Source organism: Nymphaea colorata, chromosome 4 (assembly GCF_008831285.2).
Source record: "Nymphaea colorata isolate Beijing-Zhang1983 chromosome 4, ASM883128v2, whole genome shotgun sequence".
NCBI lineage: Eukaryota > Viridiplantae > Streptophyta > Magnoliopsida > Nymphaeales > Nymphaeaceae > Nymphaea > Nymphaea colorata.
In genome coordinates this window covers 6,684,477-6,711,445 of record NC_045141.1, presented here as the reverse complement: position 1 = coordinate 6,711,445, position 26,969 = coordinate 6,684,477, and the positions used below count along the sequence as shown (strand labels likewise).

At 39.4% G+C, this 26,969-nt stretch overlaps 2 protein-coding genes across 3 annotated transcripts in view; both read right to left on the bottom strand.

Annotated features, from left to right (window-relative positions):
- LOC116253577 (calcium-transporting ATPase 3, endoplasmic reticulum-type) overlaps positions 1–26,969 on the bottom strand; it is a 116,845-nt gene that overhangs the window by 40,766 nt on the left and 49,110 nt on the right. The window lies entirely within an intron of this gene.
- Positions 25,961–26,796, bottom strand: LOC126410020 (uncharacterized). Its single transcript, XM_050077582.1, has 2 exons — positions 26,451–26,796; positions 25,961–26,184 (listed from the first exon to the last, which is right to left on the bottom strand). Exons 1-2 carry the CDS (start codon positions 26,770–26,772, stop codon positions 26,156–26,158), a joined length of 351 nt encoding a protein of 116 aa, XP_049933539.1. The 5' UTR covers positions 26,773–26,796; the 3' UTR covers positions 25,961–26,155.

The window sequence follows — 26,969 nt, the reverse complement described above, 5'->3', positions numbered from 1 at the left end:
TGCCATAAGAGCTATCAGTGATCAAAGTTCCCATTCGAAAACTTACCAAACTCACTATTTACCATCTTCAATGTATGATGATCATTATAAAGTCTTCCCAAGCATAGCAACCTATGCTTTGACATTTATGGAGCTCGATGAGGAGGGACACGACCAACACCTCCTTTTAGCCATTTTTGTGGGTAATGTTTGGGATTAGAGAGTGTGTCATGCAATGCAAATGAGTATTATTTTTGTTTCATCTTTTTACAAGAACTTCATGCACATGATTGAAGAAATCTGAGTCATCAAGAGCTACATGCTTTTGCTCATGTTTATATATTATATTTTGAATTTTTTCAATCTTGATATCCCACATTTCATGAACTTTATGCAGCATGGGACCATCTTTATCAACCTCTCTTATCATCTCCCATATAGGCTCTGTAAATTGAAGGAAGTATGTGACTTTGTCCCACCATTTATCATCTAAAATGCACTTTTTGACAACTTAGCCTTCTCATCATCATCACTACGATAAAATTCCCAATCACTGTCAGTTTAAATCTTTTCAACATTACAACGAAAGAAGCAAAACGTGTCTCAGCAACCTTTAACAACCTCAAATCAAAATGTTTATTGAATATCGAGAGAGCATGATGATGATTTACAACAAATTTTCTGATACTTTTCACTTCATGCTCAAGTTCTTCAATCCATGAACATAGACTATATGCTTTTAAGTCTTCTTTTGAGGGGTAGGAAACACCCATCAGCGCAAGATATACTATGTCCCACACAAGGCGTCCAAAAAACATATGACTATATTTAGGGTCACTTAACAAATTCATACCTACACGATTGCAAACTGGTGCATTATCGGCAATAATCTGCACCACATTTTCTTCACCAACTTCTTTGATCACTTCTTTGAACAACGACTTCAAATAGCATTTTCATATACCCAGATGCACCAACACACTTTATAAAAATTGGACCATTAAGTGAATAAGCTATAAAGTTTATTAATGGTTGCCTTTGAATATTTGTCCATCCATCAAAAACAATAGATACTCCATATTCATTCCATGCAAAATTTTTTCTTATCTAATAAGTTTTCAACCGTTGCTTTCTCTTCTGTTAGAAGCAGCGTTCTCAATTTCTTTGAGCTTGGAGGCACATAACCAGTTAGATTGCAATTAGCCAACGATGTAGCTATATCTTTTCAGTAAGGACTTCCGGCTAAATTAAATAGAAGTGAACTTGCATAAAAGAATCTAGCTATTTTTTTATCCATTTCTACTCTACTCATATTTCTGAAAGATATTGCTATTGTTTCACTACCTTCCAAACCCATTTTTATTTTCTTCCACATATCAACACTTTGTTCAATAGTCAAAGGAGCAGAAAATTCACTTGATTTACCTAAATTTTTCTTCAATTGAATTGTCGCCTGTTCTTTTCTCAATTCTCTCAATGTGCCTTCGTCAACTTTTGGGCATGGCTTGATTCCTTGGCTATCGATGTGTAATAAATGTGCTTTAACACATGTATATGAACCAGTGAATCATCCACGGTAAAGATTACATTCGAATTGTATGTTGCCTCCACCATCGGGAGATTTTTCTCCTTTTGATACATGTCTCCAAAGTGGTTGAGACAGATCTGTGCTTTCAATTGAATCAATATTGACACTGCTGCTAGAACTTGCCAGTATAGAAGCAATTACAATTGCCTTTCCGTTATCAGCCATTATATCTGAAAAGCGAGAAGTGAGAAAGAAACATGGGAAACAGGAAAGGTGGATTGAAGTACACGGCATGCACTATATCAGCCATTGTATCTTTTGTCTTAAGCACATAATGAGCATACAGTTCTTGACAATTGTACAGGCATAGAACAGTAAAAAGAACATACAGTTATAGTCTGTAGGATAATAAGAAGGAACAAGAAGGAAAGTGTAAAAAAAGCAGGCATAGAATCAGCAAAAAATCATAAATCTAAGCAGGTATGGTGAGTGGATGGCATTAAATGGATTACCTGCCACCGGAAGAAGCTGGAGCACCGGCGCAGGGATGGAGCACGACAGTTGGAAGGAAGCAGCGGAAAGGAACAACCGAGTGGCTGGATGGAACAGTGGAGCGTAAGGAGTAGGTGTGGGGAGGAAGGGGTTTAGAAGGACGGAAAGGAAGGAAGGAGAGGTGGGTTACCTAATGCCGGAAGTGGGGAAGGTGTCGCTGGCTGTGGGGAAGGGAAGACTCTCTTGGAAGAGGCCTGACCACAGCATGGAACAAGGGGCAAAAGGAAAGAACGGGAGGAAACAGTGAAAGGAGGGAAAAAGAAGAATGAAACTGAAATGAAATCGAAAATCGACCTAGGAAGAGGACGGATTTGGAGTCAGTCAGCATTGTTTGTGTCCACGAACAGACGGATACGACCTCGGATGTAGTCAAATAACTGAACGCGGCTGACCAGCATGTCCGTGCCATGTGCAGCCCGTGTCCATACCCACGCCCGTGTTGGGCCGAGTCAACATGGACACGCAACCTCATCTACCGCACCCGTGTTTCATAGCTCCCTTGTTGTTGCAGCTATATTTATTTGCTTGTTGTGGAATTTTTGTTTGTGTATTAAATTGGTGAGGAGTAGTGAACTTGAGACTAATTATTAAACGAGATCTGGTTTTTATCCTTATTATCCAAGCAACTACTGCTATTTTATCTCTTCACTAATTCAAAGGAACAGGAAAGTAAAAGAAAATTGCAATGCACCTTTGGCATATTTGGATATTTAGAAGATAGATGTTGGAATAAGTATAGCTGCCTTGTCTCTACTTCGGTTGCAAGAACCTCAACTGGGTCAATTAATGAGTTTGCCACTATAAGTCGGGCAGAATATGAGAAGTTGTTATCTCACTAGTCCTAAGGTTGGTGTTGTCACAACTGTTACTAATATTATCTGTTCTGCAAGAGATAGTTCTCATGAAAAAGGCAGTAAGTGGATTATTGATTCAAGGGCATCCAAACACATCTGTAGGGACTCTCAAAGATTTAATGAGTTAGAATTTACTTTAAATTGTCACAGTGTTGTGTTTGTTGATGGTAGCCTCTCAGTGGTTGTAGGTAAGGGGAAGGTTCCTTCCTCTCCTACACTACAACTCAGTGAAGTTCTACATGTTCTCTCTTTTACTCAGAATTTATTATCAGTTAGCCATCTAGCAAAATACTTAAATTGCAAAGCAATTTTTTACCCAGTTTGTTACGAGTTTCAAGACTTATTGATGGGGAAGAGGATTGGTGGAGGTCGTGAAGAAGGTGGTGTCTATTATTGAAGGATCCAATGGGGTAGCAAATTCTACTAGAGAGTCTCATTCTACTCCCTTATAGTGAAATTTGTGTTTTGGTCACCCATCACTATCAAAACTTTGTCTAGTTATTCCTCAAATCTATCTACCCATGTCAATTCAGTGAGGCTTGTCAATTAGGCAAGAATCATCAAAGTTCTTTTTCTACTAGTGAAAGCATATCTAGTAGTCATGTTTTTTACCTTCATGTTGATATATGGGGACCAAGCCGTGTTCCTAGTCGATCCAAGTGTTGATATTACCTTGTCATTGTTGATCACTTTTCAAAAATGTTGTAGGTATTCCTCATGAAAGAGAGGCCTGAAGCTTCGAGCCATCTTAAATTTTTTTGTTATTGAGGTAAAGAATCAGTTTGGTCATTATGTCTAGGTTATTCACACTGATAATCCCTCAAATTTAAAACCAACTAATTGTTGCAGCTTTATCATGACCGCAGAATCAGAGCCCAAACTTCTTGTGCACACACATCTCAACAAAAATGGTGTTGTTGAACGAAAGCATAGACTTACTTGATGTTGTATGTACCTTAATGTTGCAATTAAATATGCCTGGGAGCTGCAATTCTCTCAGCATGCTACCTGATTAACCGAATGTCATCCACTTCAGTAGAAAACCAAATACCTATTCTGTAACACCCAAAAAGTTTATTCTTGTATCTAAGATTGTAAGGGATCTTAGGGGACTTATAAAGGGGGTTATTAAAGTGGTTGATTGTCCTGGCTCTTAGCCTTTTTGGGGCTGGAACCGAAACTGCTAGGAGACAGATTGGGATCCGTCATACCAAGTGCTTGAGCCCAATGTGGGTCGGGTCATTACATATTCAGATTCTTTTCCCAAACTCTTTATCGTTCCCTGTCCCCCTAGAATTTTTGGGTGTGTGTGCTTTGTTTATAAACTTGGACCAAACCATGATAAACTTGAAGCCCAGGTTACAAAATGTGTTTTCCTTGGATATCCTAAAAAATCAAAAAGGATATCACTGCCATGATCCTATTTTTAAACGAGAGTATATTAGAGTGGATGTATCATTCTTTGGGTCAATCTCATATTATTCCACTCCTGCATCATTGCTTCCTTATCACAGTCAAAATATGCTACTTCCTAGACCTGCTTTTCCTCTGGAGTTTGTTCTCGTTGTAATATCACATAAGTCAGCTTCAGTTAATCCTCCTCGGGTTCGTGATCTGCCACTGATATATACACGAAAAAAACCAACTGAATCACTCTCCACCAACCCTTCATCTCAATGAATAAGTCATTTGATTAACACTAATGCTCGTGATATGAGTTCTGGAGAAAACATACACATTGAGGCCCCCGAAGTTGATGATGACAAGCTTATTGCTTTAAGGAAGTTTGCTTTTGCATCATCGTCTACTTCTATTCCAATGAACCATCATCAAACACTATTGGTTCTTAAGTGGAGACAGGCTATGCAGGAAGAGATGGAGGCATTAAGGTCACGTGGCACTTGGGAGCTAGTATCTCCTCCATCAGATGAAGACATTGTTGGATGTAAGTGGGTTTTCATCATTAAGTATAATGAGATGGGTGATGGGTCTATAGAAAGGAACAAGGCTAGGTTGGTAGCCAAGGGCTACACACAGATATATGCAGTTGATTTTATCAGGTACTATATCCCATACACTCCAAATATGCAGTTGGTAGCCAAGGGCTAGATTGGTCCTTTCTAGCAGCAAATATGTGTTGGATTTATTGAAAGAGACAAACATGTTAGGTACTAAATCTGCCAACATTCCCATAGATCCAAAGGCACACTTGTTTGATGGACAGCAACGTGAGCCAGTGGATACTAGAGGTTACTGATCACTAGTTGGTGAGTTGCTATATGTGATCATCACTAGGACTAACATGTCTCTTGTCGTGAGCAAAATTAGTTAGTTTGTGGACAGGCTTACAAAAGTTCATTGGGATGCAGCTATAGTGATTCTTACATACTTGAAGTTCTCTACTGAAAAAGAGTTGTTATTCAAAAGAGGGCCTTCTATTAATGTGGAAGCATACTCTAATGCAAACTGTTGTACGTGGAAGAGAGAGAGAGAGAGAGAGAGAGGGAGAGAGAGAGAGAGAGAGAGACGTGAAAGAGATATTTCTTATTATCGCGCCCTAGTCTCTACTTAAAGAGAGGTTAGGGCACGTCTAGAGCTGTTACATAAGAGAGCATCATAAAGTTGTAAAAAGACAAAACAAGACTCCAACTTTTAAATAATCAGAAAACTACTACACTTAAAATAAACTTTCTGATTCAACACTCCCCCTCAAGCTGGAGCATAGATATCAACCATGCTCAATTTGTCACAACAACTACAGAAATCACCAATTGGAAGAGCCTTCGTAAACATATCTGCTTATTTAAAAGTTAGAGTCTTGTTTTGTCTTTTTACAACTTTATGAGGCTCCCTTATGTAACAGCTCTAGACGTGCCTTAACCTCTCTTTAAGTAGAGACTAGGGCACGATAATAAGAGATATCTCTTTCACGTCTCTCTCTCTCTCTCTCTCTCTCTCTCTCTCTTCCACGTGCAACACGGTAACAGAGCCTCATCTCCCTGGACCTGTCTGACTCCAACTGCTGGTCGTCTTCCCCTCTCCTGCCTTCCTTCTCTCTTCTTCTTCCTCTTCATCTCTAGTATTCTGTCCAGATCTGTAGTGGGTAACAGTTTACCCTAAGGGGTTGTATCGTATGGGAGATCAGGGATCTAATCATTGCCAAGACATGATCAGTATTGATTAGATGCCCTAGATCTGGTCGTTGCAAGGTCTGAAGATCGTTGGAGATATGAAGACACATGTTCCAAAGTTGTGGGTGATGATTGCAGTCAAAGGCAGCCGCTGCAGTCAAAGGCAGACTATTTTTTGAATGATCTCGTGGTTAATGGATGACTGATTTGTATTCTTCAGAAGTTTACGTTGTGGATACTAGGGTTTGATGCTCTCTACCTCTAGTTATTTCTATTATATAATTATGAAGTTGAAGGCATGTCGTGGTTGAAGGTATGTAGTATGGTAAAATCTGCATGAAGAAAGTCTGCACGTTTGCTGTTTTTTTTCTCTGAAACTCCTGCTACAGAATACAGCCAATAGGCAGATTGGTGAAGGAGGTTTGTGCCGTTTGCTGTTTTGTTTGTTGAAGTCTTCATGGAGAAGGGCAAGATTATTTTCAGTGGGTTATTGATGTGCATGCGATGTTGCTGATTTCTACTTTGTTTATCAGCTCCTTTGCATGACTAACTGATTATAAATAGGACTGATTTCATGTGCCCTAACTGCTGCACAATTTTATCGTGGTATTCTTGTTCTTAATTCCTGTTGTGGTTCATTATGGCTGAGAGCAACAAACCAAAGGGTGGCAGTGATCATAAAGGAGCTGGAAATCCCTTCTCCTATGGATCTACTGTGAAGTTAAATGGACACAACTATGAATTGTGGTCCAGGTCCTTTATGTTGTCAGTTAGAGGACATCGGAAGAGGCACATAATGATAGAAATGTAGCACCAATATCTGTAACCCGAAAACAGCACTCACGCAGGAAGATAGAGAGAGAGAGAGAGAGAGAGAGAGAAGAAGAAACTGAGGAGAAGAAGCCGTAGCCAAAATGGTTTGCACGGCCTCTATTTATAATCTCATTTTCAGAATTCTAAGAGTCTCCAATCGTAGAATCCTAGGAGATTTCACAAGCTCCAAGGACATTAATTACATCATAGAAACCTAAGAAACTTCACATATTACAAGGATATTAACTACAACATAGAATCCTAGGAGACTTCCCATATAACAAGGATATTAACTATAACATAGAATCCTAGGAGACTCTTCACATGTTACAAGGACATTAAATATTTTAACACATTCTACAAGGAGGTGGAATCCTAAGAGACTCCTCTTCAACGTGCTGGTGAAGGATTTATATTTTAACACCCTCCCTCAAGTTGTGCATGGTTTTGCACCATGTACAACTTGCCTTTTAGAAACCAGAATCGTTCCTTTGTTAATCCTTTTGTAAATAAGTCTGCAACTTGTTCATCTGTACGAACATAAATAGGCTGAATTTACTTGTCTTCCACCTTTTGTCTAACAAAGTGTTGATCAATCTCAATGTGCTTTGTTCGACCATGTTGTACGGGATTAAAGGCAATGTTAATAGCGCTTTGATTATCGCACATTAACATTGATGTTTTAATCTTTTCTCCAATGTCTTCTAGCAAATGTCTAACCCATGTAACTTCAGCAGTACCTGCAGCCATGCATCTGTATTCAGCTTCAGTGCTGGATCTTGCTACTGCCTTTTGCTTTCGACAACTCCAAGACACAAGATTACGTCCAATGAAAATACAAAAACCAGAAATGGACTTTCTTTGATCGGGATCTCCAGCCCAATCTGCATCTGTGAATGTCATAAGTTGATGTCCAGTAGTTATATTTTCACTCTTACCATAAACTAAGCCATCTCCTGCTGTCCCTTTAAGATATCTTAATATTCTTTTGACAGCATCCATGTGAGTATCTCTAGGTGCATGCATAAATTGGGATACTTGATTCACAGCATATATAATATCTGGTCTAGTAAATGTAAGATATTGAAGTGCCCCAACAATACTTCGATATTGCGTAGGATCTTCATATAACTCCCCATCTTGAGCACTTAGTCTTTGATTTAGAACACTAGGAGTTCCAACAGGCTTACAATCAGACATACCTGACTTTTTCAACAAATCCAACGTGTATTTCTGTTGTGTCAATGTGAGGCGATTATTGTGCCTATCAATCTCCACTCCAAGAAAGAATCGTAAATCACCAAGCTCTTTCATTTTGAAGTTTTGCATCATCAAAACTTTAGCTTCTTCTATGTGTTTTTCTGAATTGCCTGTGATAACAATATCATCAACATATATAAGAAGTAAAGTAAATATGTTTTCCTTTCGATAAATGAAAAGAGAGTGATCTAGAGGACATCTCCGAAAACCACATTCTTGAATCTTGCAAGAGAAACTGTCAAACCACGAACGTGAGGCCTGTTTAAGTCCATAAATAGATTTTCTTAGTTTACAAACCCATGCATGAGAGTCTCCTTTCGTGTATCCTGGAGGTTGTTCCATATATACTTCCTCCCTTAAATCACCATGAAGAAAAGCATTCTTCACGTCCATTTGATGTAGTCTCCATCCATATTCAACTGCCAATGATATAATCACGCGAATTGTTCCCATTTTGATCACAGGGCTGAATGTCTCATCATAATCTTCTCCATATTGTTGTGTAAACCCTTTTGCTACTAACCTTGCTTTGTGTCTTTCTATGCTGCCGTCAGGTTTGTATTTAATTTTGTATACCCATTTGGAGCCCACTACGTTCTTTTCGTGTGGCCTCGGAACGATCTCCCATGTTCCACATTCATGCAAGGCATCCATTTCTTCTTTCATAGCTTTTCTCCAATGATGTGATTTTGATGCTTGATCAAATGAAGTAGGTTCTTCCTCCTTGCCAACTTTTGCCATGAATAACTGAAAATCAAGTGTTAAAGAATCATAGCTAACCCACCTGTGAATGGGATGACGAATGCGTTGGGATCTTCTAAGGTGGGGCATGTTGTCTTCTTCACTGTGAGCATCTCTGTCCCTTAGTCGTCGACTGTAGATAAGACCCGAATACCGATGTGCATCGTTGCTCTGTTCATTATTGTTTTCGTGATGACTTGATGACTGTGTTGGATCTTCTTGATTTTCACTTTGAGCCATATCCGACGGTTGTATTGCTCTCTCTGAATCTTCACTTTGAGGCACATCATTTTCTATAACAGGATCTGCATTGAATAACTGTGTACTGGTCCAGGGATCATAAGATTCAATGGTCATAGGCATTTCATTTGTATTATCAAAACTATGTTCATCAAAAATGACATTTCTTAAAGTTTTGATACGTTTAGTTGTTGGATCATAGCATCGAAAACCTTTATATTCATCAGCATATCCAACGAATCTACATTGAATAGCTTTGTCTTGAAACTTGTTCCTCAAGGCAGCATCAACGTGAACATAGCATACACAACCAAAAACCTTCAAGTTCTTGTAATCAGGTTGTTTGCCTAAGAGTGTAAAATATGGCGATTTAGACATCAAGAGTGTCATAGGCAAACAATTTATTATGTATACAGCAGTATGGAAGGCTTCAGTCCACAAGGAAATGGGCACATTAGTATCATGCATCATGCTCATGGCGCTTTCAACTATATGTCGATGTTTCCGCTCAACTACACCATTTTGTTGTGGTGTGTAAGGGCAGGAAATTTGTCTAGTTATCCCTTTTTCACGTAGAAATTCAATAAAATCAAGCGAGGAATATTCTCCCCCTCCATCACATTGAAAATGCACCACATTGGATGAAAATTTAGTTTGAATCATGGCATAGAAGTTTCGAAATATGTGAGGTACTTCTGATTTGTGTTTCATGAAGTAAATCCAGGTGAAACGTGAGTAAGAGTCAATGAATAAGACATAATATCTTGACCCAGACATGGAATCAATAGGGGCTGGCCCCCATACATCAGAAAAAATAGTTTCAAAAGGTTTGGAAGCCCTTTGATTTATATTATGGAAAGGTAAAACATGACTCTTACAAAGTCCACAACTTGAACATTTTTTGACACTTGAAGTAAGAGGTAAACTTGATCTTGGAATGAGACTATCTGTGACAAGTTTTTCAATGAAATGTCGACCACAGTGTCCTAGCCGACTATGCCACAAATCAGACTCCAAAAATTGGTTAGGGCCCCTTACTTTTGATTGAAAATGGCAAGAACTTGGCACTGATGACGCATTATGAGAAAGAGAAAATGTCTTCAATCCTATATCAAAAGTGGATGAATCCTTGGGTAGACATTCCTTGAGGACGTACATATTCCCTTGACGCTCCCCTCTAGCGAACATTTTCTTCGTTTGGAGGTCCTTGACATAGACAGAAGAAGGTGTGAATTCAACAGAAGAGCTTGTATCATCAATGAGTTTAGAAATGGATATGATGTTCTTTTTTATATTGGGAGCAAGAACAACATTAGACAGTGATAGAGACGAGGATGACAATGGAATATGTGCATTTCCAATATGTGTAATAGGATGAGATTTTCCATCACCTGTTATAATGCAACTTCTACCGTAATGAGGGGATAAGTTAGTCAATTTACCTGCATTTCCTGTCACATGGGTAGCTGCACCTGAATCCAAGAACCATTCTCCCTGCTCATTTTGCTTTATAGTCATCTTTGAGAATGCGGCCATCAATAGCTGTTGCATATCTTCAGCGGTGGATTTAGAACTTTGTCCTCCTTGTTTATAATCATGTCTTACCCCTTTGTTTTTATTTTGAGGATTAAACCAACATTGTGCCTTCATGTGTCCTTTCTTGTTGCACTGAAAACAAATTGGTATTTTTCTTGAAGTATCCAAAGGAGACATACCTTGGTTATGTGGTGTTGGTAGAATGCCACGACCACCATTGTTGGAGTTCCCATGGCTCTTACCAAACTTTACATTCATAGCCAACACATTTTGGGAGTTCCCTTGATCAGTCCTTTCAATGACTCTTTTCATATTCATTTCATGTTGGAGAAGTTTACCTTGTAGTTCGTTGAAGGAAGGCAGAACAGGAAGGACCTCAAGAGCTGTAATAAAAGCATGATAATCATGCCCAAGTCCATTCAAGGTTTGCTGCACCTTTTCCTTATCAGAAATGTTATTCCCTGAGGCAGCAAGTTGGTCTGCGACGGCCTTAATACGCCCCAAATAATCCATGATAGACGTTGAACCTTTGCTCAAATTCTGAAATTCTTTCTTTAAGTACATAATTCGAGCTTCTGATATTTGGGAAAAGGTATCAGCAAGGGTTTCCCATAATTCTTCTGCAGTACAATCATCAGAAACTGAAACTAACACTTGTTGAGATAAAGTGGACAAAATATACGCAACCAGACTTTGATCACGTCTCATCCACATAGCATGTTCAGGATTGTTGTCTTCATGAACAGCAATAACTTCTCCTGCCTCATTTTTTATTTCCTGTAAGACGGATATTGGTGGAGCCTTTGTTGAACCATCGAGATGTCCAAAGAGGCCTTGACTTCTTATGAAAGGCATGATTTGCCTTTTCCAGATCAGATAATTCTCATGGTTGAGTTTTTCGGTAATAAGGTGAGGAAGAAAACTTGAGGACATGCCAGAATGCGAAAGGTTTTCCATGACAGCAGAAAGGAATGGTATATAGGTAGAAGATGAGAGGGAAAGAAGACACGATATAACAAGATGTGTCCTTGGTAAGCAAGAAGAAAAAGGAACAAGAATTGCGCAAGAGAAAAGTAAATTCAGGATAGAGACAAGATGAGAAAAGAGTTCTAACCAGATCAGACCTGTTTGGGCATTTCGTTTGGTAGATATAACGTAACCTGGCGCTCTGATACCATGATAGAAATGTAGCACCAATATCTGTAACCCGAAAACAGCACTCACGCAGGAAGATAGAGAGAGAGAGAGAGAGAGAGAGAGAGAGAGAGAGAGAAAGAGAAGAAGAAACTGAGGAGAAGAAGCCGTAGCCAAAATGATTTGCACGGCCTCTATTTATAATCTCATTTTCAGAATTCTAAGAGTCTCCAATCGTAGAATCCTAGGAGATTTCACAAGCTCCAAGGACATTAATTACATCATAGAAACCTAAGAAACTTCACATATTACAAGGATATTAACTACAACATAGAATCCTAGGAGACTTCCCATATAACAAGGATATTAACTATAACATAGAATCCTAGGAGACTCTTCACATGTTACAAGGACATTAAATATTTTAACACATTCTACAAGGAGGTGGAATCCTAAGAGACTCCTCTTCAACGTGCTGGTGAAGGATTTATATTTTAACACATAATTGAAGAAGATGAACCTATTAACAAGTCAGGGAAGTACATGACCTGGGAAGATGACGACAACATGGTTATGTCTTGGATTATGAATAGCGTCCAACCACAAATTGCCTCTACTATTACTTACTATACTACTGCTAAGGAGATGTGGGAATTCCTTAGGCAAACATATTCACAAAATAAAAATGTAAGTAAAATCCTCCAAGTTGAAGAAGAATTGCACAATCTCCGACAGGTAAATCAAGATCTATCACAATACTTTGCAACAGTTAAAGCTACGTATGAGCGACTGAAATTCCTGCGCCCTCCATGCAAATCTTGTTATAAGTCACACTTTGAACCTACCATGGTTGCAAAGTTTCTTGCTGGTCTTTCTCCTGAGTATGCCGCTGCCAAAGATCAGATGCTCACTGGGAGTGAAATTCCTAATCTCTCTGATGCATACAACAGACTTAGTCGTCTTGCTATTAGCTTGTCCCAACCAGCTAATGTGATGCCAGCTTCTGCGCTTGCTGTGGGGGGTGGTCGTGGTCAGGGCACCACCTATAGTGCCAGAGGAATAGGTATAGGTCGTGGAACTGGTGGTCGTGGGAGGTTCCAATGCACCTATTGTGGAAAGATGGGACACTTGGAGGATCGTTGTTGGGATAAACATGGTCGTCCATCCTCTGTGACATGGTCGTCCATCCTCTATGTCACAGGGGAGAGGTATGGTCACCAAACAGGGCAAGAGTCTTACTCTTCCTCCTATGGGTTCTGCACAGGTTGCCACTCCTACTGTGGATGGTCTGTCGTCTAGCACAGTATCAGAGACAGTTACAGTTAGCATTGACAGATCTGAGTATGAACAGTTTTTGGCACACAAAGCCTCACAGGCTGCAGCTTCCACAGCTTTGACCGATCGAGCCTTCTCAGCGGATACGTCCACGTCTGAATCAGGTATCTCTTGGATTATTGACTTAGGAGCATCGAGACATTTTTGCAGTATACCTGGTTCTTTTACTATTTTACATAGATTCTCTCAGCCACGTCATGTCAAAATTACAGATGGTAGAATGTCACCCATATTGGGTTATGGAGATGTGAAGCTTTCTCAGTCCATGACTATTCCACATGTTTTATATGCTCTTGAATTTCCATCTCATTTGCTCTCCGTCAGAGAGTTGTCTACTGATTTACACTGTCGCATTATTTTTTACCCTGGTTCATGCTCATTTCAGGACTTACAAACTGGGAAGACGATTGGTGGCAGGTATGAGAAAGAGAGCGTCTACATCCTGTCGGCTCCTATGGGTCTTGCTGCTACCTCCTCTACATCAGAGTCTACATTCTTCCACTGGCATCTCAGGCTTGGTCATCCTTCAGCACCCAAGCTCCGTTCTATCTTACCTAATGTCTTTGTCCCAGATTCTTTTCAATGTGAGGTTTGTCAACTTGGCAAGCACACTCGTACTAGTTTTCCGTCGAGTCTTAGTCCTTCGAGTCAAGGGTTGTTTGATCTTCTCCATGTTGATGTGTGGGGGCCTAGCACGGTTGCTAGCCGAGCTAAGTTTAGGTATTTTATGGTCGTTGTTGATGATTACTCTCGAGTCAGTTGGGTGTTCCTTTTGAATTAAAGGTCTGAAGCAGTTTGTATTCTCAAAAACTTGATTATTGAAATAAAAACTCAGTTTGATTCCGTTGTTAAGTGTATTCGCATTGATAATGCTCTCGAGTTCAAATCATCTATCTTAATGACTTTTTATGCTGAAAATGGTATCTCTCCTCAATTTACATGCCCTCCTCGCAAAAGAATGGAGTTGGCGAACGAAAACATAGGCAACTTCTAATTGTTGCTCGTACCCTAGTGCTTCATAATCATGTACCTACATACTTGTGGGGTGATGCCATACTCATGGCTTGTTACCTGACAAATCGTTTACCTTCATCCTCCATTGATCAAGTTTGTGAGAATACAAACTGCTTCAGACCTTTAATTCAAAAGGAACACCCAACTGACTCGAGAGTAATCATCAACAACGACCATAAAATACCTAAACTTAGCTCGGCTAGCAACCGTGCTAGGCCCCCACACATCAACATGGAGAAGATCAAACAACCCTTGACTCGAAGGACTAAGACTCGACGGAAAACTAGTACGAGTGTGCTTGCCAAGTTGACAAACCTCACATTGAAAAGAATCTGGGACAAAGACATTAGGTAAGATAGAACGGAGCTTGGGTGCTGAAGGATGACCAAGCCTGAGATGCCAGTGGAAGAATGTAGACTCTGATGTAGAGGAGGTAGCAGCAAGACCCATAGGAGCCGACAGGATGTAGACGCTCTCTTTCTCATACCTGCCACCAATCGTCTTCCCAGTTTGTAAGTCCTGAAATGAGCATGAACCAGGGTCAAAAATAATGCGACAGTGTAAATCAGTAGACAACTCTCTGACGGAGAGCAAATGAGATGGAAATTCAAGAGCATATAAAACATGTGGAATAGTCATGGACTGAGAAAGCTTCACATCTCCATAACCCAATATGGGTGACATTCTACCATCTGTAATTTTGACATGACGTGGCTGAGAGAATCTATGTAAAATAGTAAAAGAACCAGGTATACTGCAAAAATGTCTCGATGCTCCTAAGTCAATAATCCAAGAGATACCTGATTCAGACGTGGACGTATCCGCTGAGAAGGCTCGATCGGTCAAAGCTGTGGAAGCTGCAGCCTGTGAGGCTTTGTGTGCCAAAAACTGTTCATACTCAGATCTGTCAATGCTAACTGTAACTGTCTCTGATACTGTGCTAGACGACAGACCATCCACAGTAGGAGTGGCAACCTGTGCAGAACCCATAGGAGGAAGAGTAAGACTCTTGCCCTGTTTGGTGACCATACCTCTCCCCTGTGACATAGAGGATGGACGACCATGTCACAGAGGATGGACGACCATGTTTATCCCAACAACGATCCTCCAAGTGTCCCATCTTTCCACAATAGGTGCATTGGAACCTCCCACGACCACCAGTTCCACGACCTATACCTATTCCTCTGGCACTATAGGTGGTGCCCTGACCACGACCACCCCCCACAGCAAGCGCAGAAGCTGGCATCACATTAGCTGGTTGGGACAAGCTAATAGCAAGACGACTAAGTCTGTTGTATGCATCAGAGAGATTAGGAATTTCACTCCCAGTGAGCATCTGATCTTTGGCAGCGGCATACTCAGGAGAAAGACCAGCAAGAAACTTTGCAACCATGGTAGGTTCAAAGTGTGACTTATAACAAGATTTGCATGGAGGGCGCAGGAATTTCAGTCGCTCATACGTAGCTTTAACTGTTGCAAAGTATTGTGATAGATCTTGATTTACCTGTCGGAGATTGTGCAATTCTTCTTCAACTTGGAGGATTTTACTTACATTTTTATTTTGTGAATATGTTTGCCTAAGGAATTCCCACATCTCCTTAGCAGTAGTATAGTAAGTAATAGTAGAGGCAATTTGTGGTTGGACGCTATTCATAATCCAAGACATAACCATGTTGTCGTCATCTTCCCAGGTCATGTACTTCCCTGACTTGTTAATAGGTTCATCTTCTTCAATTATGTGCCTCTTCCGATGTCCTCTAACTGACAACATAAAGGACCTGGACCACAATTCATAGTTGTGTCCATTTAACAGTAGATCCATAGGAGAAGGGATTCCCAGCTCCTTTATGATCACTGCCACCCTTTGGTTTGTTGCTCTCAGTCATAATGAACCACAACAGGAATTAAGAACAAGAATACCACGATAAAATTGTGCAGCAGCTAGGGCACATGAAATCAGTCCTATTTATAATCAGTTAGTCATGCAAAGGAGCTGATAAACAAAGTAGAAATCAGCAACATCGCATGCACATCAATAACCCACTGAAAATAATCTTGCCCTTCTCCATGAAGACTTCAACAAACAAAACAGCAAATGGCACAAACCTCCTTCACCAATCTGCCTATTGGCTGTATTCTGTAGCAGGAGTTTCAGAGAAAAAAAACAGCAAACGTGCAGACTTTCTTCATGTAGATTTTACCATACTACATACCTTCAACCACGACATGCCTTCAACTTCATAATTATATAATAAAAATAACTAGAGGTAGAGAGCATCAAACCCTAGTATCCACAACGTAAACTTCTGAAGAATACAAATCAGTCATCCATTAACCACGAGATCATTCAAAAAATAGTCTGCCTTTGACTGCAGCGGCTGCCTTTGACTGCAATCATCACCCACAACTTTGGAACATGTGTCTTCATATCTCCAACGATCTTCAGACCTTGCAACGACCAGATCTAGGGCATCTAATCAATACTGATCATGTCTTGGCAATGATTAGATCTCTGATCTCCCATACGATACAACCCCTTAGGGTAAACTGTTACCCACTACAGATCTGGACAGAATACTAGAGATGAAGAGGAAGAAGAAGAGAGAAGGAAGGCAGGAGAGGGGAAGACGACCAGCAGCTGGAGTCAGACAGGTCCAAGGAGACGAGGCTCTGTTACCGTGTTGCACGTGGAAGAGAGAGAGAGAGAGAGAGAGAGAGAGAGAGAGAGAGAGAGAGAGAGACGTGAAAGAGATATTTCTTATTATCGTGCCCTAGTCTCTACTTAAAGAGAGGTTAGGGCACGTCTAGAGCTGTTACATAAGGGAGACTCGTAAAGTTGTAAAAAGACAAAACAAGACTCCAACTTTTAAATAATCAGAAAACTACTACACTTAAAATAAACTTTCTGATTCAACACAAACTATGCTGGATCTATTGATGACAATAATGTTAGAATGTATGTATCCCATATGTATACATATATACATTTATATATATCACATATATTAGTCATCTAATATATGCTTTATATATATATATATATTTTATATTTTGGGTACTTAGGACACCTATGTAATTTTCTCTTTCTTTATGTATTTTTTCTTTATGTATTATTTTCTGTTTTTCCCTTTTATCCCTCTCCTTTTTCTATTTTTCATAGAGGGAGACTAGTCCCAACGGCTAGATTTCTAGCCGTTGGGACTGCCTCCTCCTTCTTCTCTTTGGCCCTCTCCTCTATAAATAGGGCAGCTCTCCCATTGTTTTAGGCATGGCTTTTTAGCCTACTTCTTGTATCTCTTTGTGTGATTAATTTAAGTTCTTCTTCACCTCTTGTTTGAGGGTTTGTGAGATTGACTTGTTGGTGAAAGCTTCAAGGCTGATATTACTTGAAGAGGTTGTTTCTTTGGGCCTGATTTACATGGTATCAGAGCCTCGTCTTTGGCTCTTTGTCTTGCTGCCATTCAAGATTGAAGGTTCAGTTTTTATTCTTGCGTTGGAGCTGTGAAGCACTCCAAGTGTTCGAGATATTGCTTGCTGCAGTTTTACACAAGAAGAGTGTTTTTGCTGGCTTCTTTTTGGTGATTTCTTGACAAAATCTAGCTCCCTTGGTGGTGAGCTCGTGGCTGTTGAAAGGGTGACTGGTTTCTATCATTGTTGAGTTTTTATCCTTGCCGTGGACTTCTTTTCACGTGGCTGCCATCTTCTTCATAACTTGTAAGTGGATCTACCTTGTTGATTGTGCCCATGGATGACAAAGTCTCTTCTCTTCCTTTTCCCAAACTCTCATCAACAAATTACATACAATGGGCTAGAACTATGGAACACTTTATTCGTAGTAAAAGCCTTTGGGGACTAGTTGATGGGACAAAACTTGAACCACAACTAGTCCTTACGAAAGTTGTTGATGGAAGGGCTATGGAATTGGATGCAACCGAAAAAGAGAAGGTAATGGCTGAATACAACAAAAAATGGGAAGAATGGAGTGTTGGTCATCACAAAATCATTACTTGGATCTTGACTTGTGTTGACAATGCTACTAGCGGGCAAATCTCTAAATTAAATTCTGCCCTAGAAGCTTGGGAATATGTAAAGAAAACTCATACCATGAGAGATGTTGCTTATATGCATCATGTTCAACTCAAAATTCACAATCTTCAACAAGGAGATAGATCCATTAAAGATTATGTGGCTGAAATGGATCAATTGTATGATGAATTGAGTATTTTTGAACCACATTGGACACAAGATCTTATTCTTAGAGAAAAGCAAATACAACGTGAGAAGTTTTACAAGTTTATCATAGGTCTTAGACCGGAATTTGATGGTGTCAAAACCGCTTTACTTTATCGTTCTAAAACACCATCTATGAATGAGGCTATTGCGGAACTTCAAATGGAAGAAAATCGTCTTTGTCTTGATAAAGAGAAAGTCAACAATGTGCTTGCCACATCTAGGCCGGGGGCCCACTTGAGACCTTATAGACCTCCTCACTTCAATCGTACAAATGAAGGAACAAGGAGAAAAATTATTTGCTATCATTGTCAAGAAGAAGGACATACCAAGCCAAGATGTCCAAAACTTAGAATTTTTGATAAAAGAAGCAATGTTGCGGCTCAAATTCAAGAAGAGAAGAAAGAAGCAAGTTCATTCCAACTTGAGCAACTCATAAGTGCTCTTCAACCTTTTCTAAAAGGAGGAAGCACAATTTCGACTTTGGGAGCGACCGTGGCATCTACTTTTTCAAGTAAGTACTCTTTGATTATTGATTCGGGTGCATCTTTTCATATGACTCCTTATGAATCCCTTCTCACCGAATGCACTAAAAATGATTCTTATTCCTTTGTGAAAACGGCGGATGGTACCTCTCTTGAAATTGATTTTATTGGAAATCTTGACCTAGCTTTTGGATCAAAAATTTTAAAAGTACCTCAAGTAAGACATATTCCTAAATTAAACTTAAATTTATTGTCTGTTTCTCAAATAGCCGACCTTGGTTTTGATGTAATCTTCTCACAATCCAAATGTTTGATACAGGATCGGATATCCAATAAAGTGATTGGGGAAGGTTTTAGAACAAATAATCTCTACTACATAGACTTTTTGGACCTTTCAAGACCATCTTGCAATATCTCCAAAGAATGTGACATTCAAACTTGGCATCAAAGACTTGGACATTCCAATATAGAAAAAATGTCTCATCTTCCATTCATGGAGAATTTTTGTCAAAAGAACTTTGATTGTAATGATTGTATTAAGGCTAAAATGAAAGCCTTACCTTTTGATAATAGAAATTTTATTGCTCAAAAATCTTTTGATTTGGTGCATTCGGATGTGTGGGGACCCGCTCCTATTATGTCAAAAGGAGGATTATTGTACTATGTGATCTTTATTGATGATTATTCTAGGCATACTTGGGTTTATTTTCTCAAGCACAAATCGGAAGTATTCACAAACTTTAAGAATTTCTACAACATGATCTATACCCAATTTGGCTCAAATATCAAAGTCTTTAGAAGTGATTCGGGAGGAGAATTTATGTCAAATGAATTTCAACAATTTCTAAAAGAAAAAGGCATTGTTCATCAAAGATCTTGTCCTAACACTCCACAACAAAACGGAGTGGCCGAACGTAAACATAGGCACATTATTGAAACTACTAGAGCCCTTCTTTTATCTAAAAATGTTCCCAAAAACTTTTGGGCCGAGGCTGTTTTGACTTCAACCTATTTAATTAATAGAATGCCTACCAAACTTTTGAAACATATTTCTCCTTTTGAAAGACTTCATCATGTTAAACCTAATTACAATAGACTTAAAGTCTTTGGTTGCAAATGTTTTGTGTTAAGTGACAAAGACGATAAGCTTTCCTCCAAAGCTATTTGTTGTGTTTTTATTGGGTATTCCGAAACTCAAAAGGGTTATAGATGTTATGATATTAAAAAAGATAAAGTTTATGTTTCTAGAAATGTGATCTTTTTAGAAAATGAAGATGGTTTCAAAGATGAACCCAAGAAACTAGAAGATTATACTTTTCTTTGGACTAATGATATTGATGATGATGATGATATTGATGATGATGAACCCGATAAAGGTATAGAGGTACCAATTGAAGAAGTCAACAATGATAATTCTACTCATATCTTCCCTCCAAAAGAGATCTTAGTTTATAGAAGAAGAGACCCCCAAAATCAAGAAACTAATCAATCTCTTCCTAGGAGATCCCAAAGGCACATTAGGCCTCCTCAAAGATTTGTCTCTTATGAGTCTTTTTCTCCAAAATTTCGAGCTTGTATTATGGCACATCATTCTTTTCATGAGCCATCTTCTTACCTTGAAGCTAAAGAAGATCCCAATTGGATCGAAGCCATGAATCTTGAGCTTAAAGCTCTTGAAAGCAATGAAACTTGGGATATTGTGCCTCTACCAACGGGGAAAAAGACTATTGGTTGTAGATGGATCTATAAAATCAAAACTAGAAGTGATGGAACCTTAGAAAGATTAAGGCCAGACTTGTTGCCAAGGGATATGCTCAAGAATATGGGATTGATTATGAAGAAACCTTTGCTCTTGTTGCTCGCATGACTTCTGTTAGAACCCTTATTGTCATTGCCTCTGTTAAACATTGGACTATTTTTCAAATGGATGTTAAAAATGCTTTCTTAAATGGTCACCTACAAGAAGAAGTTTTCATGAGTGCTCCTCCTGGTTTTGATCTACCCCAAAACAAAGTTTTACGCCTTAAGAAAGCTCTTTATGGTTTAAAACAAGCTCCCAAAGCCTGGTTTGACAAGTTTAGTAGTGTCATGTTTAATCAAGGTTTTAAATCTTGCTACTCTGATACTGCCATGTTTGTAAAAACTACCTCCGTAGGTGTAATTGTTTTATTACTGTATGTTGATTGTTTTATTACTGTATGTTGATGATATGGTTATTACTGGGAGTGATGATGAAGGGATTATAGAGGTAAAACACTTTCTTAGCAAATGTTTTCAAATGACTGATTTGGGAAGACTAACTTATTTTCTTGGAATTGAAGTTGCTTATAGCAAACAAGGTTATCTTCTTTCTCAAATGAAGTTTGCTAGTGAATTAGTTGACAGAACAGGTATCTCAGATGACAAAGTTGTAGATACTCCAACAGCACTGGGAGTAAAAATGAAAATTGATGATGGAGAGATATTGGAGAATCCCACTCCTTTTCGGCAAATAGTTGGCGCTCTCTCTTATCTCTCCATCACCAGACCTGACATTGCTCATGCTGTGCATGTGATAAGCCAATTTCAACAAAGACCCACCTCAGTACATATGGGAGCGGCAATGCGGATTGTCCGTTATGTGAAAAACACTATCAACAAAGGACTATTTCTGTCTTCTTCTTCTATATTAGAATTAGTTGCGTATACAGATGCTGATTGGGGTGGAGATCCCAATAATAGGCACTCCACCACTGGTTTTTGTGTGTTTTTAGGTGACTCCTTAATTTCCTGGCGATGCAAGAAACAGAATAAGGTATCGCTATCATCAACAGAAGCTGAATATCGAGCAATGGCAACTACAACAATGGAGATAGTGTGGCTCAAAAGCTTACTGAAAGATATGGGAATTCATATTACGAATCCTGTCAAGCTTTGTTGGGACAACAAAAGTGCAATCTATATTGCTAGCAATCACACATTCCATGAAAGAACAAAACATATAGAGATGGACTGCCATTATGTTCGTGAAGAGTTCCTTCAGAAAAACATAGATCTCTCTCCTATGTCCAATCAGAGTATCAACTTGGCGATTTCTTCACTAAAGCTCTCGCTGCTACCAGATTTAATTTTCTCCTTGGCAAACTTTCGATTATCACACCGTAAGTTTGAGGGGGGGTGTTAGAATGTATGTATCCCATATGTATACATATATACATTTATATATATCACATATATTAGTCATCTAATATATGCTTTATATATATATATATATTTTATATTTTGGGTACTTAGGACACCTATGTAATTTTCTCTTTCTTTATGTATTTTTTCTTTATGTATTATTTTCTGTTTTCCCCTTTTATCCCTCTCCTTTTTCTATTTTTCATAGAGGGAGACTAGTCCCAACAGCTAGATTTCTAGCCGTTGGGACTGCCTCCTCCTTCTCTTTGGCCCTCTCCTCTATAAATAGGGCAGCTCTCCCATTGTTTTAGGCATGGCTTTTTAGCCTACTTCTTGTATCTCTTTGTGTGATTAATTTAAGTTCTTCTTCACCTCTTGTTTGAGGGTTTGTGAGATTGACTTGTTGGTGAAAGCTTCAAGGCTGATATTACTTGAAGAGGTTGTTTCTTTGGGCCTGATTTACAAAGAAAGCCACCACCAGGTTTTATGTTATTGGGGAAAATCTAGCCACATGGAGAAGCAAGAAGCAATCGTTGTGTCCCAGTTTAGTGCAGAACCAAAATATAGAGTTATGACTTAAAAGGAAGCGGAGCTGATGTGGATAAGAACTATATTGACTGATTTAGATGTTAAAGTATCAATTCCCATGGTGATGAGGTGTGACAAAAAGCATCAATCCCCATGGTAATAACAATGCGGCTACATATATTGCTAATCATCCAATCGTCCATAAGAGGACAAAATAAATTGAAGTAGACTGTCACTACATCTAAGATATGGTGCAATCAAGATACACATCTACAGTGTAGGTAGACTCTCCTTCAATTCTGGCATAACAGCAAGACCACAGGTTCGTCCCTTCATAGAATTTCAACGCCCTGACTTCTTCACTAAGGCTCTTTTAATTCCAACTACAACTTTCTATTCGGCAAATTGTCAGTTATCACACACATATATAATATACAATGTCCACTAACCCTTATCCTTGGATCAGAGATACAAGTGGTGTAAGAATCTTCGCAAAGTACTCGTCTCTCCGTATGCAAAACAGATATATTGAAAGGAGAGGATGAAAGAAGACGATGGAGGAAAGGGAGCAGCCGGCTTAACTCAGCCCTGCATTCCTTGATCTTTTAATTAAAGAATAACCCTAATAGGTTACAACAGATTTGTACATAAAATTATAAAATATTACAAGAGAGCCACCGCCTAGTAACTTTAGGCGTGTGGATATAAGGAGAATGGATCGGGTCTGAACAGACCCGATCCCCATACGCTAACAGCTCCCCTCAAGTTGTGCATGAGATTTGATCATGCACAACTTGTTCTTCAAATCCCAAAAATGCTGCTCTGTGAGACCTTTGGTAAAAAGATCAGCTATCTGTTCATTGGTGGATATATAAGTAGGCAAGATCTCAGCTTCTTCAACCTTCTGACAAATGAAATGTTGATCAATCTCTATATGTTTGGTGCGATTATGCAAAATGGGATTGAAAGCAATTTTTATCGCACTTTGATTGTCACATAGTAATGATGACCGAACAATAGGAAGATTGAGCTCCCCAAGTAAATGACGTAACCATGACGCTTCAGCCGTCCCTGCAGCCATTGCTCTATACTCTGCCTCAGTGCTAGATCGTGCAACAGTACGCTGCTTTTTACTGCTCCAACAAATGAGATTAGAATCAAGAAAGAGACAGAAACCTGAAACTGATCGTCCGTCATCGGGATCGCCTGCCCAGTCGGCATCAGTATATGTGTATATGCTATGTCCAAGAGAAACATTGGAACATTTCGTGTAGACTAGTCCATCTCCAAGAGTAGCTTTGAGATACCGTAGGATCCGCTTAGCGGCATCCATATGTCCTTCAGTGGGTGCATGCATGAACTGAGAGATCTGATTTACAGCATATACTATGTCTGGGCGAGTAAAGGTAAGGTATTGTAACATACCAACAATGCTGCGATAGAATGTGGGATTGGAATATGCAGCAGTTCCATCAGATGCAGTCAATTTAGTATTCAGAACACTGGGGGTAGTGATGGGTTTGCAATTAGTCATACCTGCCTTGTCCAAAACATCAAGGGTATACTTGTGTTGTGTAAGAGTCAAATTATCATTTGTCCTGTCAAGTTCAACACCTAAAAAACATCGTAATTCTCCCAGATCCTTCATCTTGAATTCATGCTTCAACATACCTTTAACATAAGATATATGTGAAGAAGAATTCTCAGTTATAACAATATCATCAACATAGATAAGTAACCAGGTGGTAGCTTCTCCAGTACGATAGATAAACAAAGAGTCATCGAAAGAGCTTCGAAGAAAACCAACTTGTTGTATATGATGAGAAAAATGATCAAACCATGACCTAGAAGCTTGCTTCAACCCATATAGAGACTTGTGTAATTTGCAAACCCATTTTTGAGAATCATGAGTAGTGTAGCCGGGAGGTTGCTCCATGTATACCTCTTCCTTAAGAATTCCATGAAGAAAAGTATTTTTGACATCTAACTGATAGAGAGGCCATCCATACGAGACTGCAAGAGAAATAATCACACGGATTGTTCCCATCTTGATGACTGGACTGAATGTTTCATCATAATCTTCCCCATATTGCTGAGTGAACCCGCGCGCTACAAGTCGTGTTTTATACCGATCAATGCTACCATCTGGCTTATATTTCAGTTTATAAACTCATTTGGATCCCACAACATTCTTATCAGCTGGATGAGGGACAATCTGCCAAGTCTGACATTCATGCAAGGCTGCCATTTCCTCATTCATAGCTTCAACCCAACATTTTCCCTTACTCGCATTGTGATAAGATTTTGGTTCCACCTTTTTGCTGACTTTTGTCATAAACAGCTGAAAATCCAAAGAAAAATTGTTATAGCTCACCCATCTATCAATAGGATGTCGCACGCGTTGTGATTGGCGTGGAACTGCAGTAGGAACTGATCGCCTAGAATACACCAGGCCTGAGAACCGATTATGTATAGGTGGCTCATTGGGCTGAGAAGAAGAAGGCATGCTGTCCAAGGAAGTAGTGCTGCTCAAGGAACTACTTACAGATGTCTCAGGCTCATTAACAACTTGCTCATTGTGCTCAGTCAACATTTCTGCCCCTTGTCTTAAGATTTCAGCATGAAGCCAAGTATCATAAACTTCATTTTTGTCCTTGAGTGTCACAGAAGTAGCCTTGGGATCCTGTAACCTGTTTTCATCAAAGACAACATGCCGTGAAATATGTACACGCCCAGTTTTAGGGTTGTAACACCTATAACCCTTGTAATTTTCTGTATACCCTATAAATCTACATAAAACAGCACGATCTTGAAATTTGTTTCGCAAGGAAACATCAACATGCACATAGCACACACATCCAAAAACACGCAACTCCTCATAACGTGACTGTTCTTGGTGTAAAAGAAAAAATGGTGATTTTCCATCAAGCAAAGCCAATGGCAATCGATTTATAACATGTACAGCCGTATGGAATGCCTCGGTCCACAATGTCATAAGTAAGTCTGTTTCGTGCATCATGCTGAGTGTACTTTCAACAATATGCCTATGTTTCCTTTCAGCAATTCCGTTTTGCTGAGGTGTATGCGGACATGAAATTTGTCAAGTGATCCCATTATTTAGTAAGTACTCAGTAAATTCATTAGAAATAAATTCACCACCACCATCACATTGAAAATGCACAATATTACTGGAGTATTTATTTCGAACCAAGGCATGAAATTGAGTGAATAAGCGAAAAACTTCTTATTTGTGTTTCATGAAATGGATCCAAGTATATCGGGAATATGAATCAACAAAAATGACATAGTATCTATTCCCAGAAGAAGAAGGAACTAGAGCAGGCCCCCAAACATCAGAATATATGGTGTCAAAAACCTTTGAAGCTCTTTTATTTATTAATTGAAAAGGAAGGGCATGGCTCTTACAGACTGGACTTATCTAAGAGCCCGTCTGCAACAAGATTTCAAACAAAAGATTGACTACAATGAGCTAACCGACCATGCCAAATGGATGGCTTATTATACTCTGTGACATTGACTTCACTATGACTTGGAAAACATGAATCGGAAGGGTGAGGTTTTGATATCTGTGGAGCTCCTTCAAGGACATACATATCTCCTTTGCGAGTGCCCTCAGCGAATGTCTTCTTGGTTCGAGCATCCTTGACATAAACAGAAAAGGGTGTGAATTCAACAAAGGATTGAGTATCATCAATAAGCTTGAACACTGAAATAATATTTTTCTCGACACTTGGAACAACAAGAACATTCTTTAATGGAATCGAAGAAGAGCCCATAGAAATTTGTACATTTCCAATGTGTGATATTGTGTGATGGGAACCATCTCCCGTGACAACTGTGTGATGGGAACCATCTCCCGTGACAACTGAGCCTTTATCTAAATAAGGGAGAGCACTAGAGAGATTACCTGCGTCACCAGTAACATGAGCTGCTGCTCCAGAGTCCACATACCATTCTCCTTGCTCGTTTTGTTTCAAATGAAGCTTAGACAGGGCTGTCATGAGGAGTTGTTGTACGTCTGCTGAAACATTAGATCCAGATGATGATGAAGCTGACCCTGCTGCTGCCTTGTTCTCACGTCTAATTTGATTATTTTTGTTCTGCAGATTGTGCCAACATTCTGACTTTACATGACCCCTCTTGTTGCAATAGAAACAAGTCGGAACCCTTCTAGATGTGGCAGAAGTAGTATTCATGCCCTGTGGTGTTGGGAGAATCCCTCTTCCCATTCCTGCTTGAGGAATCCAAGTACGAGTGCGATTCCCTTGCAATGCATGTGTCCCTGTGATCAGTACATTGTGACTGTTGGAAGGAATCAAATTCTGTCGCTGAACACGACTAGCTTCGTGTTGGAATAACTTAGCCTTGAGATCTTCGAAAGATGGAAGAACAGGTGGGACTTCCAAGGCTGTGCAAAAAATATCAA

Excerpts from the sequence above, each read along its gene's own strand:
- LOC126410020 (XM_050077582.1), bottom strand. The coding sequence starts at position 26,772 with ATGGGAAGAGGGATTCTCCCAACACCACAGGGCATGAATACTACTTCT. Across the intron at positions 26,185-26,450 it reads TCATGTTACTGGTGACGCAG|GATGCTCGAACCAAGAAGAC; the intron begins GTAATCTCTCTA and ends GTTTATGTCAAG.